Source organism: Haliotis rubra, unplaced genomic scaffold (assembly GCF_003918875.1).
Source record: "Haliotis rubra isolate DU_JTF1 unplaced genomic scaffold, ASM391887v1 Scf349, whole genome shotgun sequence".
Classification (NCBI taxonomy): domain Eukaryota; kingdom Metazoa; phylum Mollusca; class Gastropoda; order Lepetellida; family Haliotidae; genus Haliotis; species Haliotis rubra.
In genome coordinates this window covers 951915-970373 of record NW_025767023.1, presented here as the reverse complement: position 1 = coordinate 970373, position 18459 = coordinate 951915, and the positions used below count along the sequence as shown (strand labels likewise).

The 18459-nt window shown below is 40.6% G+C and overlaps 1 protein-coding gene across 1 annotated transcript in view; it reads left to right on the top strand.

Annotated features, from left to right (window-relative positions):
- The window catches only part of LOC124284940, a 193255-nt gene that overhangs the window by 42350 nt on the left and 132446 nt on the right, over window positions 1-18459 (top strand). Inside the window, exons 2-3 of the mRNA XM_046721072.1 lie at window positions 10776-10841; window positions 17267-17361. Coding sequence (XP_046577028.1) covers window positions 10776-10841; window positions 17267-17361 — 161 coding nt within the window. The remainder of the gene's footprint in view (window positions 1-10775; window positions 10842-17266; window positions 17362-18459) is intronic.

Genomic DNA, 18459 nt, shown 5'->3' with positions numbered 1-18459 from the left:
TCTCTGCAGTGCTAAAGCCCTAAATAAAGCAAGTCTAGATTTCCCTCAGGTCTGAATCTCTGATCTCCCATTGGGCTCCTCTTCAGTTTAAATGGGCTTGTTTGTTACTATCAAAATTAATATATTCAGAGACTAAGCATTAGTCTACTGTCCAACCTTCAAGATGTCAAAGAGATGGTTGGATCTCCAGTGAAAGAGATGGTTGGAACTCCACATCTTAGTTGGACTTACAGTTGTATTTAGCAAGTTGTATTCAAAAGTTGTACTTTTGTGAATTCCTTGGTATGAATGGGTACTACTGTCAAGTCTTCAGCAATCAACAGTACGTGGTATACCTGTTATATTACATATTGGCGTTTGTTTAGTCTCAACAAGAGGGTGTACTCATAGAGTTATATTTCAAGGTCACATTGATCATATGATGCACTGTGTGGTTTTTTGGACAGAAAATGGTGTAGAGTTTTTTTGGCAGGCAACTCTGTGTTTTGGGATATTCCACCTCCCATCATGGCACAGCATGGAAGTAAAAAACATGCAGAACTTGTAATGTGAGAGAGTGCTGTGTTTAGCCTCAACAAGAGAGTGTACTCATAGAGTTATATTTCAGGGTCATATTGATCATATGATGCACTGTGTGGTTTTTTGGACAGAAAAAGGTGTATAGTTTTTTTGGCAGGCAACTCTGTGTTTTGGGATATTCCACCTCCCATCATGGCACAGCATGGAAGTAAAAAACATGCAGAACTTGTAATGTGAGAGAGTGCTGTGTTTAGGCAGCGTGGTTGGGAGTGTGTAGAGAGAACACAAATGGACCCACTGACTGGGTGCCCCTCAGGAGCAGTCTGGACAACTCGTCACCCAGTGCTCATCTTCAGCTAACAAGTGTTTATGTTTCAAACATCCTACAGCCTCCAGACTTGTGTGTGAAGCCAGCTAGGACAGGATCAACAGTGTTACACTGGATTTGGAGATTTGTCAGCTCTGTTCTCTGCTTGTTTAAATTTGAAGAGTCTAGAGCTACAGAGAGGCAGTGTTATCAGTGCCTGTGTACGGAGTTTGGGGGGAACTAGATAGTGCAGGATGTCACTGCGATAGGTGAGCTGTGATCAGGATGTTGGTGGGTCCTGTTAATGGATGTGCTTTGGGGTAGGTGGTAGTCTGTGGCAAGTTGTTTTCAGGCATGTCCAGAATGTCTTTGGCATCATTTGCATTAGATTTTAGTGTAATTAATAGGATATTATGAGATCGGCTTTAATAACAGAGTAATTTTCCTTGTAATTTGCTCCAAAGCAGGCTTAGAGTGACTAGATGGAGTAGACTTTAGTAAATAGATAGAATAGGTTTAAGTAGCTAGATGGGAGTAGACGTAGGTGACTAGATGGAATACGTTCAAGTGATGAGATGGAATGCGCTCAAGTGATGAGATGGAATGCGCTCAAGTGACGAGATGGAATAGACTTAGAGTCACTAGATGTAGCAGGGTGTCATCCAGAACAGTGGGTTATGTAGGCATATCTCTTAGCTTGATAGGGGCGTTGAGGTAGTCTTGTGATTAAAGCGTTCACTCGTCACGCCAAAGACCCGGGTTCAATTCCACACATTGGTACAATGTGTGAAGCCATGATGTTGATGGAATATTGCTAAAAGCGGCGAAAGACCAAACTCACTCATTCACTCACTCATGGGTTGATACAGTAGACTTAGTGTCACTTAATAGTCTCAGGATGTATTTGAGAACAGTGGGGTATGGACTGGCTAGATACAGTAGGCTTAGAGTGACAAGACTGAGTAGGATTTAATTGAGAACAGTGGGGTATGTTGAGTATTACCTTGAATTAAAGGTTGAGACTGGTACAGGTTGGAATTGGAGGTGCATTGAGTTACAGACTAAGCTTCCCCTGTAAGGAAAGTGAGTGAGTTTAGTTTCACGCCCCACACAGCAATATTCCAGCTATTTGGCCGCGGTCTGTAAATAATCGAGTCTGGACCAGACAATCCAGTGATCAACAGCATGAACATCGATCTGTGCAATTGGGAACCGATGACATGTGTCAACCAAGTCGGCAAGCCTGACCGCCCGATCCCTTAAGTCTCCTCTTACGACAAGCATAGTTGCCTTTTGTGGCAAGCATGGGTTGCTGAAGACGTACTATACCTTGGATCTTCACAGGTCCCTGTAAGGAAAGGGTTACACAGTTAACTCTGTGTCCAGTGAAGTCTTCTTTATCAATGAATGTCCGGACTAGCTAGTGTCAGGTACCAGCTAGGTCCCTTCCCACTGTTTTCTCCTGGAAGGCACAGCTTCAAGATTTTCAGCAAGGCTGACAGGCACTTGCCCTCTAAAGCACAAGTCAGTTAGGTGTAAAACATGGTAAAGGTATCATGAGAGCGAATAAAAATATAGGCCTTTTAGGCATCCTAATCTGTCGTCACTATTCATCAGGTGTTTTTGGCGGTGGGGTAGTCTCGTGGTTAAAACAAGCTCGACCTGGGTTTGATTCCCCACAACGGTAAAATGTGTGAAGCCCATTTCTTGTGTCCCCTGTCATGATATTGCTGGAATATTGCTAAAAGTGGCGTAAAACCATGATCACTCATTGGCCCACTCACTCAAACTCACTCACTCACTCACTCACTCACTCACTCACTCACTCACTCACTCACTCACTCACTCACTCACTCTGGTGGTTCATGTGAAGTTAAATCCATAGTATTCACCTTGAAAACTGGATAGAGGGAAATGCAAGGGGAATGAGAGTCATAGTGATGTCATAGAGATGGTATCATGCAAGTCCATGTGGGTTGGTCATGACACTTCCGGCAGAAGACAACAGCAGACGAAGGTATTATGGCATCTATTTTGGAGGAAGGTGATTAGGGAAGTTACAGTTTGATTTTAGACTCTGAGAAAGGCAGGTTTCAGGCCCTGACATGGATGGACATGTGTAAGCACTACATCTGCTTCCCTGTACATTGAGATGACAAGTTTCGGATTGTACACCAGGGTCATTTGTAGCCAGACGATGATGTAGGGAAGGGTTTATACTGGAATACATGTGTTCTTAACTGAACCAGAACAATGGCAACCAACCTTCTGTGTGGGTATGAGGTCAGTATATTTTGTTTTTTAATACTTCTGTGTTATTACCCAATTAATTTGCACCTTCAAGCATGGCTTGTCTGCCTGTGTATGTTTGTTCAGTTGTTCCTTGTCACTGATTATTCTGGGTCTAGCCATTTGTTCATAAATGTTGGGTGTCCAAGCTTTAACATTCCAAGCAGTTCAAGGCTGTCATCCTTTCGCAGACTTGATTTCCTTCAATTGTATTGATGTCATATCTTTGCTCATGCTCAGAAGTCTTGTAGTTTATAGACAGGGATTCTAATATTGAAAGGGGCAGTGGGTAGCCTAGTGGTTAAAGCATTTGCTCATCACGCCAAAGACCTGGGTTTGATTCGCCACATGGGTACAATGTGTGAAGCCAATTTCTGGAATCCCCCATCGTGATATTGATGGAATATTGCTAAAAGCGGAGAAAAACTCAACTCACTCACTAATATTGATGAGTCCTCAGCGCCACCCTGAAATTGAGCTTATTGCCCCTGGTGCCTTAATCTCACCAACCCGACCACCCTCAAAATATACAACCTGTCCCTTGTGTGTAATCTGAAGTAATGTAAAGTAGAATTAATGTCAACAAGCTATTCTTTTTTATGTTCATAGTTTAAAGTGTTGATCACTGGATTGTCTGGTCCAGACTCGATTATTTACAGACCGTTGCCATATAGCTGGAATATTGCTGAGTGCGGCGTAAAACTAAACTCACTCATTCATAGTTTAAAGTATTTGCATCAGTTCTCTATTTGTAGGTGTGTAGGACAACGGTTTGTGTCCATCAAAACCAGCCATTGACTTACCTGTGTGGTTTTAATGAGTCTGTCTGATATCGATTTCCCGTCATAGGTCTGTTAACGCGTGTCCTGGCAGTTGGCAGTGATTTGCTAGCTTCGATCTGTAATGAATTTATCAGTACAGGACCAAACAGTGGTATTTCACAAGTTCAGTCATTTCATGAAAGCCGAATATTTGTTTACAGACGGAAACCCACCAGTTGAGTGTATTTTAAGCTTATTTAGCCAACTGGTTTTAAAAAGTTTCAAATCAGCCTTGAATTGCCAGCAAGTGTTGTCTCTATCAGCTGTGTTGAGGACAGCACAAAGGCCAGTCTACCCAGATATGCTGGGCCTCCTCCATACATGTATTGATATGAACCACGTCCTGAATGTACGGGCACTGAACCATGTGATCCCACAAGTGTGTCGGCTGGCGAAAAATATTTCAAGTATATAGATCAGCGTCATACTGTCATACCCATGTTTACCTGGGTGCTGTCTGGGTCATTGTGTAGGAGGACCATCCCATGCCAGGCGTTTCAAAAAGTTTATTTTGTTACGGATACCTTGCTGATTGAGCTGGGATAGAACAATATCTTGATGCTTCGGAAAAGTTATTCTATGCTTGATGTTAGCGCTTTGCGAATTCGGGTCACTGGGCTACTGCCTCAGGTATGTATGTTGTTTTAACCATATCTCTCACATCAGGAATGTAAACATGGTGGTCTGACAAAGGGTTTGCTTTGAGGGACGAGGGTTGTTAAAGTGATGGTGTGACCTATGGATTAATGTGTGTTGATGTGGCTGATTTGGATATGTGTTGTTTATGGCCGACAAAATAACTGTGCTACTCGCTGGGAGTGGAGAAGATGACAGGATTGTCATAACGGATAGTATGTTTGTCGGAGATATGGTTGGTAATAGCATCAGGGATAGACGTGTTGTTTTGTCAGGTATGCCACAGGGCGTTCACAACAATGTTTTAGCGGTCCTTTGGAATTTGACTCTGTAAACTGGGTGAAGGTCATTTCATTATGAACTAGATGATAAGCAGCTGTAGAAAATTTGCGTTCCATTTCATTGAGATAATACTGTTTGCTGAATCCCCAGGTGTATTGATTGGATCATGCTGTATGTGAAATGTTAGAATGTATATATTTGGGCTTATTACTTTTGCAAAAGTAAATATATCACTGGTTTTATGTTATAAAATATCATAATAAAATTACAAAGTGGGTATTTTATATATTTTTTCACAAAAAGTATCATTTGTGCCTTGCAATCACTGGGAGCTTATTTTTAACATGCCGTCTGCTCTCAAATGCCAGAGAATTCACACCCAGATACAATTTCATGTAGGAATCTTTTGATAGCAGAGCTGAATTTATATGTGTCTTTAAGTGGTTCAGTAGCCTGGGTGTAATATGAACCTTGTTGAAAGTGAATATGGAAGGCAAAAACTTCTCATCACTTCTGGGACCAGAAATTTCAAAAGCTGAATGGGAGCATGAACGGTTTTCTGGAGCACCACAATTTACCATGTTGCATTCCTTGATTCGAATCCTGGTGTGCTTTGACCATGTTTTTTTTTATTTGCCAGCACCATAGAGGTGCTCGCAGGGTTTTTTTACACCAAAGTGATTAAAATTTGAGAAATTTGAACTTTTATTTTTCTTCCGTATTAATTTGTCATGCATGGTGTTACTGGAATACTTTTCAAAGCTGCATTAACTCTTTAAACCTCAGTGAACATGAAGCATTAAATATAACTCTCTTTCTCTCTCTCTTTCTCTCTTTTCTCTCTCTCTCTCTCTCTCTCTCTCTCTCTTCTCTCTCTCTCTCTCTCTCACTCACTCACTCACTCACTCACTCACTCACTCACTCACTCACTCACTCACTCAAACATCGTTCCAGCTTTCCAACTGTATCTTAATCCTTTTTGTTTCCCCAGATTTATCGAACTGTAAAAGCCCTCATTTCACTTATTACGGCATTAAACATCCATTGATCAACACAATAATTGCAAGCGTAAACTTCAGTTTAACAATACAGCCATCATCCACTGATGCAGCTTATTTACTCAGGCAATCAGTGGAGCTGCGTATGTCTTTATCACTCATCAATGAGCCCAGGTTGCAGGTTACATTGCATTGTACAATACCCAGCTGCCCATCAATATGGGTTGTAATTTCTGTCCAATTGATTTCCAAATAAGCTCTCTTTTTGCAGTGTTTCTATTTCCGAGTTATTCTTACTGTAATGGAATATCAAGTCCTATCCAATAATGAGAACAAATCGTAATAAAGGATGTTGGCGATATGATTGATTTTTACCCTGTAAGGAGCTGCGTACACATCACTGTTGTAATGAGCAATTATTAAATGCAAGAACAAGAATGATATTTCATCAGATAGGGTGATGTAATCAGGCTGCCATGTCACGGTTGAAGTAGCCGGTTTGTTGTGGTGGGAAGCCGATGAGACTTAGTGTGTGGGTGGTTATGAGGGGATGGACTCCAGACACTTCATGGATGGTGACAGACACCCCTAGTGTACAGTACACAACCCTGTGCACTTAAAAGAACCCACGATTCCGTTGGTATTTGACCAAATGGTGGCCACATGAATACGTGCAAACACCTAGTTGCGGGTACAGCAACGTGTAGTGAACATGGACAAAGTACTGTGACTATGTGTCCCAGTCCACCCAGCTGCGAATGGGTACCTCGTTAGGTTGAGAAAGCCACAAAACTTCGTGCGCCTAGTGGCTGCAAGAGTTGTATACTCCCCAGGGAGTTGAGATTGATAATGCGATGTGCCGTTGAGATTGACATCCAATGATCGAGGGAAAAAATACCAGCGCCTTGAGCATGCACTAGTGCGTGGATATGTGCGCTATATAAATATCCTATAATAATGGATGGTAACCATTGCATCTGCGAACACTTCTGATGTTGTAGTGTTTGACAAACCGAATTAAGCATTATTTTGGAACGTGTATTTCCCGGTTTTAAGAAACCATCCATCTGTCAATGTCTTATCTGTCTGGAGCTGAAGTCTAAACGGTTTCAATATTTCTTGATGAAGCTTGTTATGCAGATCAGTTTAGAGGTGAACTGGTTCCTTTGGATGATTTTTGAGACTAGAAAATACAGAACAGAATTAATGTCAATGAAACATTCGTTATAAATCCAAGGGCGGTAGCTTGTGGTTAAAGCATTCGCTTGTCACGCTGGTTCCCCACATGGGTACAATGTGTTAAGCCCATGATTGGTGTCCCTCACCTTGATATTGCTTGAATATATCTGAATGCAGCGTAAAACTAAACTCACTCACTCCAAGACAAGTTCTTCCTTCCTTTTCATACAACCAGTCATCGTAAACCTCAGTGAAATACTTGACTGCTGTGCCTCTCCAATGCTCCTTACAGTTTATCTACTCCATCAAACCCAACTTATGGTTGAAAACCTCATTGTAACACAATAATTTCCTAACTCAATTACCAATTCAAGTTCTCTCCGGTTTAAATGCTCTGATAATTGTCCTTTGAGCAGAGCTGAGCGTTACTCGATGAAAGATCAAGGCAAGCTAATGAAGAAGATTCACTGATCTGATAAAGATCCCATTAGTCTAATTAGAGACTTAGCTCCAGGCTAAAATGCCTAACATTGGGGGGTTGTCACTGTTGGAATGTGGTCAGTTGATTACCACATCAGGAAATCAGGAAATTTGTCGTTATTTTAGATGACTAATAACTTACAAGCTAATTAGAAATTAATCATTAGTCCTGAACCACATACTGACCACAGATTGGTCAGTGTAGAGTGTAGGGTTCTTTATTTCACACGAACAGTACTGGGTTGCAGGTTCATGGTGGGACCATTCAGCTGGAAGGTTGTAAGTGTCGGGTCTTTAACTACAGGTTTTGTAGCCAAATCATTGGAGATGTATAGGGATCAAAATTAACTTGTATTTTCACTTTTTCCGCAAATATGATGTTCTGTCGAGTCCTACACTACAGTATTCAGGTAGTCCACAAGGAAACGAATCTAGTCTAGCAGGCTTTTGTTAGTGTAAACCCTGGATCATGTCAAGGTTCTACTTGTTTTCTGATGATAATGATGGCGATGAGAGGTGTGGAGGAAATCTCAAACAAGTCAATCAGACATTTATTGATCTTTTTCTCCAATACTATGAGTTCATGCTTTCCATTGACAGATTAAATATGTAGTTCAAACTTTCTGGTCAGTCTGTCATAGTTTAATGTTGAACAAGCTCGGAAAGTTCAATTTATGGACAATTGACCTACTTTGGGATTCAAACCAGGGTTTACTGGAGAACACACTACCAACTAGGCTAACGTCAGTGGTGGAAGTGTGAGTGATTGTTGGGATCTTTTTGTGTGTGTATTAGGTGCATCGGCAGTCTTGATATAATATGTGTCTGTCAAAAATAGGTCTTGTAACTAAAATGGGACACAGGATGTAGAATGCTGTTTTGACATGTCATACCTTTTCCTTCCTTTTTTAGATAGCATGAAAATTGTTATTTAATGTATGCAAAATATGCTGTTAGAGGGCTAACATTGCATGCAAGCAGCTGTGAAAACATGTATGTACTAAGATGAACGTAACCACAGTCTTCAAGCACTTGTTTATTTTTTAATGTTATTTTGGGGGTCATATCTCAAACTTTGACCTTTCACATTCCTGGCATTTGAACATTAACAAATCTTCAGGTATATGCCAGCTCAACTCTCAGCGTTAACACATAACCCAGATGTTACATTAACAAAGGTTCAGGGAGTGTCAGGTCCATGCATCTCCGCGTAGCCCAGTGGAATGCTGCTGTTGATGATGATGCTGATTAGGGACAGGGTGTATTTCCTGGAAGAGGATAGTCTCTGTTTGCATGGATGAACTTGCAGTTTGTTGAGGGCAGTTATTACTGGACTGTGGGTCACACTCACTTAGAGTTCATCTCACTTTGCAGTGTTTATAATTATGGGGTTCTAGGGGTTCTTTGGGTTTGATTTAGGGACTACTCACTTTTTAACTTTTAACTTCAGGGTTATGGCATTTAACCCCTGAGTTTCAAACTCAAATTTGACCACTGCTGTGGATTTGATAGGACACAACAAGTATCAGACTGAATCTTGAAGAGTATGATTTTGCTGTATTTGTTTCTAATATTTGAGAGTAAGATGACAAAGTTGGATTGCAACTTCTTTATTCTTGAAGTTGTTCTGTTGCTGAAGTAATGATGCAATGTTAATTTTTAACTCACTCCATCAATGCTATGTTTTGGTACTGATGCCAGTAACAGTACCTTTCTCATAAACACTTACTCTTAGTGCAGAGGACCTGTGAAGGCCCGGGTTAGAATGAACCTTCAGTAACCCATGCTTGTCGTAAGAGGCGACTAACGGGATCAGGTTTTCAGGCTCGCTGGCTTGGTTGACACATGTCATCGGTTACCAATTGTGCAGATCGATGCTCATGCTGTTGATCACAGGATTGCCTGGTCCAGACTGGATTATTTACAGACATATAGCTGGAATATTACTGAGTGCGGCATAAACTAAACTCACTCACCCCTTAGTGCAGAGCCTCTCAACAATGTGTGCTTCACTGACATGCCAAGTACTCACATCATGAACCATTGAGTGTTTCAAATTCAAACAGAATCCTAGTGTTACAGCTGAGATGCTAGTGATTTTGAAATAAATGGCTTTGTTTTGGAATTGCTATTGTTGGTCTGGTTATCTGTCCGATAGAGAGACTTTGATGTAGGTGATGTGCTCCAGCTGCATGTTTACCACTGTTCCACCAACAGTGTACATTTATCCACCTTTAGACTTCCCGTACACTCCTACTTTCCCATCATCTGTATTTAAGAAATACAGTTCGCTCTACCACCATGTATAATGTAATAAAGCACACTTTTGCCCTGAACTATTATACTTAAGCACAAGGACGGTAGAGCGAACTGTATTTCTTTTCCAAGATGCCAAATTAATACTTTCTAAGGATAATTACGATTAATCTAAAGCAGAAAACAAACGACGGTGTCGGTGACTTAAATTAAGAATCCTCGCACAGGGCTAACTGACGCGCTGTTCTATTGATGTGTAAGATGAACGTTACCAGAAAACAACAAATGATAAATAGTTTGATGACGGTTTTACGTTTGGATTAAATATCTTCTCTAAATTATTTAATTACATCTGTCATTAACGTAAACCATGTGGGACAATATGAACGTCGCATTTCTACTGCCAACGTAAGTTTAGATCAGTACATCCAGATGAAGCTGACTAGTCAAGCAACATTCCACGATTGGATTGTTGGAATGTAAACATTGCGAACATTACAGTTTCGCTGTAAAACTTTGTCAAATTTGAGACGTAATGTTTCCAACAGTGATGTTACTTAGCTGAGTGAAGCAACTGCAAACCAAGAAATGGGATGCAAAGTAGTAGTTTTCTGTATTAGGCTGTACGAGGTGATGACAACCGACATGCATCGTGACGTCGGTTAGATTGTGACATAATGCAAAAGTGTTCAATTATGAGGGGGCAGACTAGAATGGCGCAAAGACGTCAATACATTGTGACGTAATGCAAAAAGTGCACATTATCATCTGATAAAGTACTGTCGGCGCCTTTGATCTTTCACCGTAGCATCTTAGAAAATATAATGTGTCTCTTAGAGCCATCGTGTCCACACAGTGTTTCAGCTGTCATATTAATAGAGCAGTAATATTTGAATGGTAATTTGTATTTGTCTGCCTATGACTGTTGGCTTTTGTTCAGTCCATTCAGTCCATGTTACCCAACCACAACTGTGTGAGTAAAAAATGTTGTTGTTATTGTTGTTGCAGATGACGGAGGGTCGGAAGAGCCAGATTGTGCTGATGGACGAGCGGCGGCTGGACATTATCATCCAGGTCAGTGGCAGCTCATCTAGCTATCTGTCTCACCTGGGGACTCGCCTGGGTGGGGATATCCTGTCTCACCTGGGGACTCACCTGGGCATATCCTATCTCAAATGGATGTACCTTTTCTCATCTGGGGATACCTTGTCTCACCTGGGGACTAAGTTGGGGATATCTTTTCTCATCCAGATATCCCTTGTCTCACCTGGATATACCTTGTTTCATCCAGATATCCCTTGTCTCACCTGGAGATACCTTGCTTACTCCTCTGGAAACACTATGTCTCACTTGGGGATACTTGTCTCATCTGGGAATACCACTTTAGGATACCACATCTCATTTGGGATACTTTGTCCCAACTTGGGATACCATGTCTCACTTGGGGATACCACGTCTCATTTGGGATACTTTGTCCCAACTTGGGATACCATGTCTCACTTGGGGATACCACGTCTCATGGGGATACTTTGTTTCATCTGGGAAAAGTTAAAGTTATCTTTGCTGCTGTACAGCTCCAGCCATTGCGTATAATTGGCTGTCTTACTGGTCACATTAACCGTGTGAGCAGGAGACGTAACCATCAGCTGGTGTTGTCAGTGGTCATTGCTCCACACCCGTAATCAGCTAGGCTGTCATCTTCAGCTTCATGAAGACTTGCTACAAATTGGGATTTTCTTAAAATGGGTTGAGCGAAGAGTTGCCCAGTCATCTGAGGCGCACAGCTTGAGTTTAAATATTTACTTGCCAAGTTTGTCAGCACCATACTGTGCTTGTTGGTTTACCAAAGTGACCAATATGTGAGACCTGAGACCATGCTCACTCACTCACTCACTCACATAAAACAGGTTGATTAAATCTGATCAGTCAATAACTTTACAAATTCATTAATTAGTTTGTTCTTCTCTTCTTTCATTTTTTAAAAAAAAAATTATCAAAAGAAATTTTATGCCAAAAATAAGAATGAGAATATTAGAATTCCTGCATGGCATATAAAAAGAGAATTCTTCAAATGCATATACAACTTTTGACATGTAGACAGAAAGAACTCATTTCAATGTTGCTGAAACTTATCAGTGTTAACTAGTGTTGGGAATTGGTTGAAATCTCACAATTGATGATTGCTTCATTACGAACAAACAATCATCGAAAAATATTGGTTAGCATCATTTTTCAGATTTTCCTATCCAGGTTGTTATTGCAGATATGTATAAGATGATGCAACTTGCTACTTTAAAGTGATGACTAATATATCATGAACATAAACTTCCTTGAGTCTTAGAGAAACATTCAGTCATGGCTTTTCAGTTAGTGAAGTGAGTTTTCTAAGAATTAAACACGTTTGCAGGCCCTGACAACTTTCAGACAACAAATGTTTCAGTTTCCATCTTTCAGCACATTTCCTTGTATAAATTATGTTCTTATGCCAAATATATCCCAAATAAGGGATGTTCACATGTTACAATATCATTGGAAGATTTGATCTAAAACACAAGGATACTATGTGGTCCCAATGTACGAAAGGAGAATATTAGGATGGTGTTTATGATGTCAACTGGGTCACATTACGTCAAGAAGGAAGTGTTGGACGCATTGTATGACACAATGACATCAACCCCATTGATTGGGTAGCCATGAATCACAATATACCAGTCTCCCCACAGTCGTTGTAGCTGGTGACGTGGTGGGGCGGAGGAAGGGTGATGTCCTCCATGCAGGCGGTGCTTGACACCAAGTCTGCTCAAGTAGCTTCCTGTATACACAGTGTTTCTACTGGATTTGGTCATCAGAGTCAATTGAGGAAGTCAAGGGTTGTTCGGACTTCTCTGAAATTAATAATTTTCAAACTTTTTGATGTATATTTATGAAATATGTTTATGTGCTGAGCACATGACCTGTTTTGACCTACAAGTATGGAACTGGTATGACAGGAAGCTGTGTCATTTACATCTTAAATTGCATATCCGCAGTAACTGGAACTGGTTATACGCATTAGGACAATGTGTTTGCCGGAATGATATTTGACTTTCCGTGTTGTTTTGTTCTGAATTTCTGATACATCGTAATTATTTCGGCCAGGATGTTAAATAATATTTTCTGAGAAAACTTTTGTAATGTTAATATTATATCTGATTAAATGTAATTATCTGTGTTAAAACCACCCTTTCAGATATTAGTCATTTCTCATCAGTGATATCAACAGCTTAGCATTGGTCTTCAGCAACCCATGCTTGTCTAAGGGACGACTTGTCATCTTATCCCAATGTGGTGGGATCTGAGGGTGGGTTGTGGTTTTTTAGCCCAGTGATTAAAGCGTTCATCCATCGTGCATCATGCCAAAGGCCTGGGTTCGATTCCCCACGTGGATGCAATGTGTGAATCCCATATCTGGTGTTCTTCTCCTCTTCCTCCTTCTCTTCTTTCTTCCCCCCTCCCCCAATTGTGGAATATTGCTAAACGTGACATCAAACTCAACTCACTCACTCACTCACTCACTCACTCAATCACTCACTGTCCCAATAAGTTGCATCGATACTCATGAAGTTGATCTTTGGGGTCAAATCTTTGAAGGGCATTTAGAAGTGAAATACATAGGAAAAGCAAGATTTTATGGATGTCAACTTCTTTATTGTGAATAACACGACGTTTCTGACCTGATGAAGGAGCAAGCATACACTCCGAAACGTCGTGTTATTCACAATAAAGAAGTTGACATCCATAAAATCTTGCTTTTCCGATCTTTGGGGTGTTCACAAACCACAGTCATGTGTAGCATTTCTCACCCTCGCACTAGATTTGTTTATTAAAGGACACAATTAGCCCCTCCAGATCAAATCTTAGAGTGACTGACTAGTGGCCTAACTAACCTGTATATTGAGGACCAACCTTCTTGCAGTTCTATGTTGAATGAAAGGATCTGTTTTTATATACAATGTGAAACGGGGAATATTTCTGAAAGCACCATAAAACTCACTCACTCATTACTCACACCAGTTTTCATTGACCTCTGCTACATTATAACACATACATTGGAGTTAAATCGATTGTGAAATCCCACATTTGGCATCATCTCAGATTGTCTGTTATTTGGCATCATCTCAGATTGTCCAGTTTGATGTTTAGACTTGCCTTCAAAATAGAGACCATTTGTGCAGTTTTATTACATTGCCATGCTGAAATCTGACTTCGCTGTCTTCCTATTCTGTATTCATTCTATAAAGTACACCTCTGGCATTTCCCTGGAAACTAAGATTTAATGTTGCTTTTGACATTTGAAGTTTAGACATCTATATTTGTGAATCACATCTATCAGATAGCAAGTCTACTGCACAGTGCCCACAGCAGCAGTGAATGTGCTGTAATTGGTTTCGTTGGCGGTAAAGCGTCGTTGTCTCATCAGTTTGTTGTGTGTTTAGCTCACCTCAATTTAGAGTTGTTTTGGACAGTATTTGTTGACTTGTCCTCAAGTTGTCTAAGCAGTGTTTGAAGTTAGATACTGGTACAGAATACTGATTCAGAACTGTTCTGCCGTAACAGCAATTTCATTGTGCCTGGTTCTAGAGCTGAAACGGTAGTGCTTACCACGATACGGTACGCATTGTGGTACATGGCCTTCAGTTTGGCCCGTTTTGGTTCAGTATATTACATATGATCATAATGCAAGAGTCAAACCTTACATTGGTTAATAACATGAAAAAAATAACCATAATCTTTGTTATTTTGAATGATACAACTGTCATTTCATGACTAGATAGAAAAATGGTACGAGAACCGAAAATACTGAATTTTTCAATTGCATTACACTAGTATACCAAACTGAAGGCAAAATACAACAGTTCTGCTAATGCCGCGGTATACCGTTTCACCCCTACCTGTTTAACCTTGCCGTGAAACTTTGTAGGCAATAAGTATATGGTGTAAAGTGACTGAGTGAGTGTGGTTGTAGTCTGGTTTCGGCAGTATTCCATCAATGTCATAGCAGAGGATGCCAGAACTAGGCTTCATGCTGTGAAATTCGAATCTGGGCCCTCAGTGTCATGAACCACCACCATTACACTATCCCACTTAGGGATGGTCGGGAGCCTAGTGGTTAAAGCTTTCACATTTCACGCTGAAAACCTTGTTTCAATTCCCCACATGGGTACAATGTGTGAAGCCCATTTTTGCTATCCCCTGCCATTATTTTGCTGGAATATTGCTAGAAGCGGCGTAAAACCATGCCTACTCATTCACTATCCCTCTTACCCAAGCATGTGCGATGTTGTGTCCTTGCCTTCTAGCAATAGATACCCCACAGATTTACTATATTTGTCATCTCTCAAACTTTTGATTAAAAGTTTCTTTGTTTGTGTAATGTCTGCCTTTATCTAAATTCTGATAGATAACATGGCCGTCACAGCGGCCATATTGGAAACATCCTTCACCTTTTACTCATGCAGCTATTTTAGAATGTGCACTTCATAATCACTTTGGATCTCACTTCCTATATAAACTGGGATGGTGGATTAGCCTAATGGTTTGCAGAGGACCTGGTTTGATTCCCAACATTGGTACAATGTGCAAAGCCCATTTCTGGTGTCCCATGCCATATTTCTGGAATATTGCTGAAAGCGCCATAAAACTATACTCACTCACTCAGTTCTGGGTCAGCCGCAACTCCAGGCCCAGATAAATGAGACTATGACCTTGAAACCCTTTGTTAATCCCAGAAAAATAATCATGATCATTTTCATCCCCTCAACTTAAACATATGGACAAATTTTATGATCCCTGATCTTGATGTTTGTGTGGCACTGTGCATCACAGCCAGCCCCTACCATGGCTATAATGAATATTGCCCAGCCATCTGTGCCTCCGTTGTACACAGCCTGATACCAGGGCATGGTGCCAACCACCAGACTCCTAGAACCAAAGCCCTGTTTAATCAAGTTGTAGAAAAACACTGCTGATCTACACAGCACTGAATTCATTCCCAATACCCAGAGCACTTGGACTTCCCTGGAAACTGGCACCAATCTCACGGCAGGGAATACCACAGGCTGAATTATCACTGAAGTTAAAAACACATTACAAACTTTACCAAATGCAAATAAGTTTTGGTTTTGGTTGACTTACTTACTATGTTTGCATGGGGAATTAAGCTGTTATTATGTTTTATGTAGCAAAGGTATTGAAGAAAATGCTGAATAAACACAAACATTCTTTTCATGAACTCTACCGATAAGCATGTGAACCTTTTTCATGAAGGTGGGAGGAATTATGTCCCTTAGTGTGGAAAGTTGCCAATTGGTACTTGCGTGTCAGGTTACTTTAAGAGATCTATTTTTCAGTAGAAGCCTTGGATTGTTATGGCTTTTGAAATAGAAGTTATAGGTACACATGATATAATGGTTATGCTAAATATAACTGACACTTTATTGATTTTATTATAGTGGAAGGTTTCATATTGAATGTTATCCTCAGTTCATGAGGAAACCAACGCTTATGCATTGTCCTGAACATATTTTATATCTAAGGGCCATGTCATTCCAATGATGGTTAGGTGGAAAGGAAAATAATATGGAGTCGCTGCTTAAACTCAACACCCCATACGGACCATGCTTAACCTCAGCTGTTTGGGTACCCGTGAAGGTCCGAGTTTGAAGATTGATCTTCAGTAACCCATGCTTGTCGTAAGAGGCGACTAACGGGATTGGGTGGTCAGGCTCGCTGACTTGGTTGACAAGTCATCAGTTCCCAATTGCATAGATAATGCTCATGCTGTTGATCACTGGATTGTCTGGTCCAGACTTGATTATTTACAGACCGCTGCCATGTAGCTGGAATATTGCTGAGCGCGGCGTAAAACTAAACTCACTCACTCACTCAGCTGCTTGGGAGGACCCTGGCAAAGCTCAGCCTCCCGTGGGGACCTAGACTAACAACAGCCTCTACAGGAACCAAGGCTAACATCAGCCTCCTGTGGGGACCTAGGATATCCTAAGCCTCCTGAGGGGACTTAGGTTAACCTCAGCTTCCTGCAGGAACCAAGGCTAACCTCAGCCTCCTGCAGGCTAACCTCAGCCAAGGGGACCCTCAGCCTCCTGCTGGGGGACCTAGGCTTACCTCAGCCTCCTGCGGGGACCTAGGCTAACCTCAGCCTCCTGCGGGGACCTAGGCTAATCTCAGTCCCCTGCAGGAAATAAATAATGGCTCTATTCATGTTTGTGTAGTGACTTCTTTTTCCCTGGCATCAGGACAAATACAGAAAAAGAGGCTTTAATACATAGCATTACGTCAGTGTTTTGGATGCATTATTAAAACTATCATATATGTTTTTTAGTTTTACGAAAATAATTTTTTCTCAATTTAAATGACAACAGAACTTTTTGAGGATTCCTAGACTGATCCCTGCTTATTCATAAAATCTCTGAGTCATGTATGTGTTCCTCTCTTTCCAGCCCAAGCTCTTCACACGAGAACTGTTAGATCTGGTCTCATCTCACTTCAAGCTGAAGGAGAAACAGTACTTTGGTCTCGCCTTCATCGATGACACGTAAGTTTCAGATCATTGTCTCAAATACATCACTTACAGACTGTACATTATCATTGGCATCATGCTTTCATTGCTGGAGAGTTCATGAATGTGATGCCTGTATACAATCAATATTATAATTTAGAAGAATTACAGGTATGCAAGCTGAACAGACGAGGTATTTGAATCCAAGCAACTGTATTGATTGTGTAGTTAAACTGTATTGTGTGTAGTTTCCTCATAAACTGCATATCAGAGCCCCTTTTAACAGAGATCTTTATGCAAATACAAGTGTAACTTTATTACTTTGACATAGATTTGCAGCAAGCATGGAGCCAATATGATCTTGTGGAAACATGGTTAGGGAATAATTTTCAACAGGGCAATGTTTAATACTGACAGATTTAGCTGTGTGTTGGTATTGATAAGTGATGGGTATTGGCCTGACTTTCGTAGTGCAATGAAATTGCAAAAATGATTCGTGTATTCAAATACATACCACATTACATCTTTGTGTTCTGTAATCTTTAATTTGTTATGAAACTAAATAAAAGTAACCTTATTCACTGATGGCATCCCTGGCAGGGTTTTGACAACTTTGCTATCTGGTGCTTTTGATGACAAAGCATTCATAGCAGACATTTTTCTGTGTAGAAAGTTGGTCTCAAAAAAATGCATTTTTAATTGAAGGAATTTCTGCATGTTGTAATTTGAGTTCTTATCATGTATTGTCAAAATTATGCATGATTTTAGAAAACACAGTATACTTGTATTTTCCAAACATTTTTGGATACATATTCAGTAGTATTTCAAATCGTATGAATTCAGTGTGTTAGTAACATGTACCCATGTTGAATGTGGCTGTTTGATGATGACATTCTTAGCTGACTTTGGAAAATCTGTTATAAAGGGAGGTAACTCCAACAGCCTTGTGTGGAATGGTGTATGTGCAGGTGGAGCTGCTTTGTCAGGTGAAGAGATGTGTGTATTTATCTCTTATACAAGCTTTGATGTTGGACATCATATCTATCATCTTTTGGCAGATTCCTTCTTAAGATCTATCTTGAGTGAAGGCTGAGCAACAAGGCTGCTTCACATTGTACACTATGTATGTTGTCA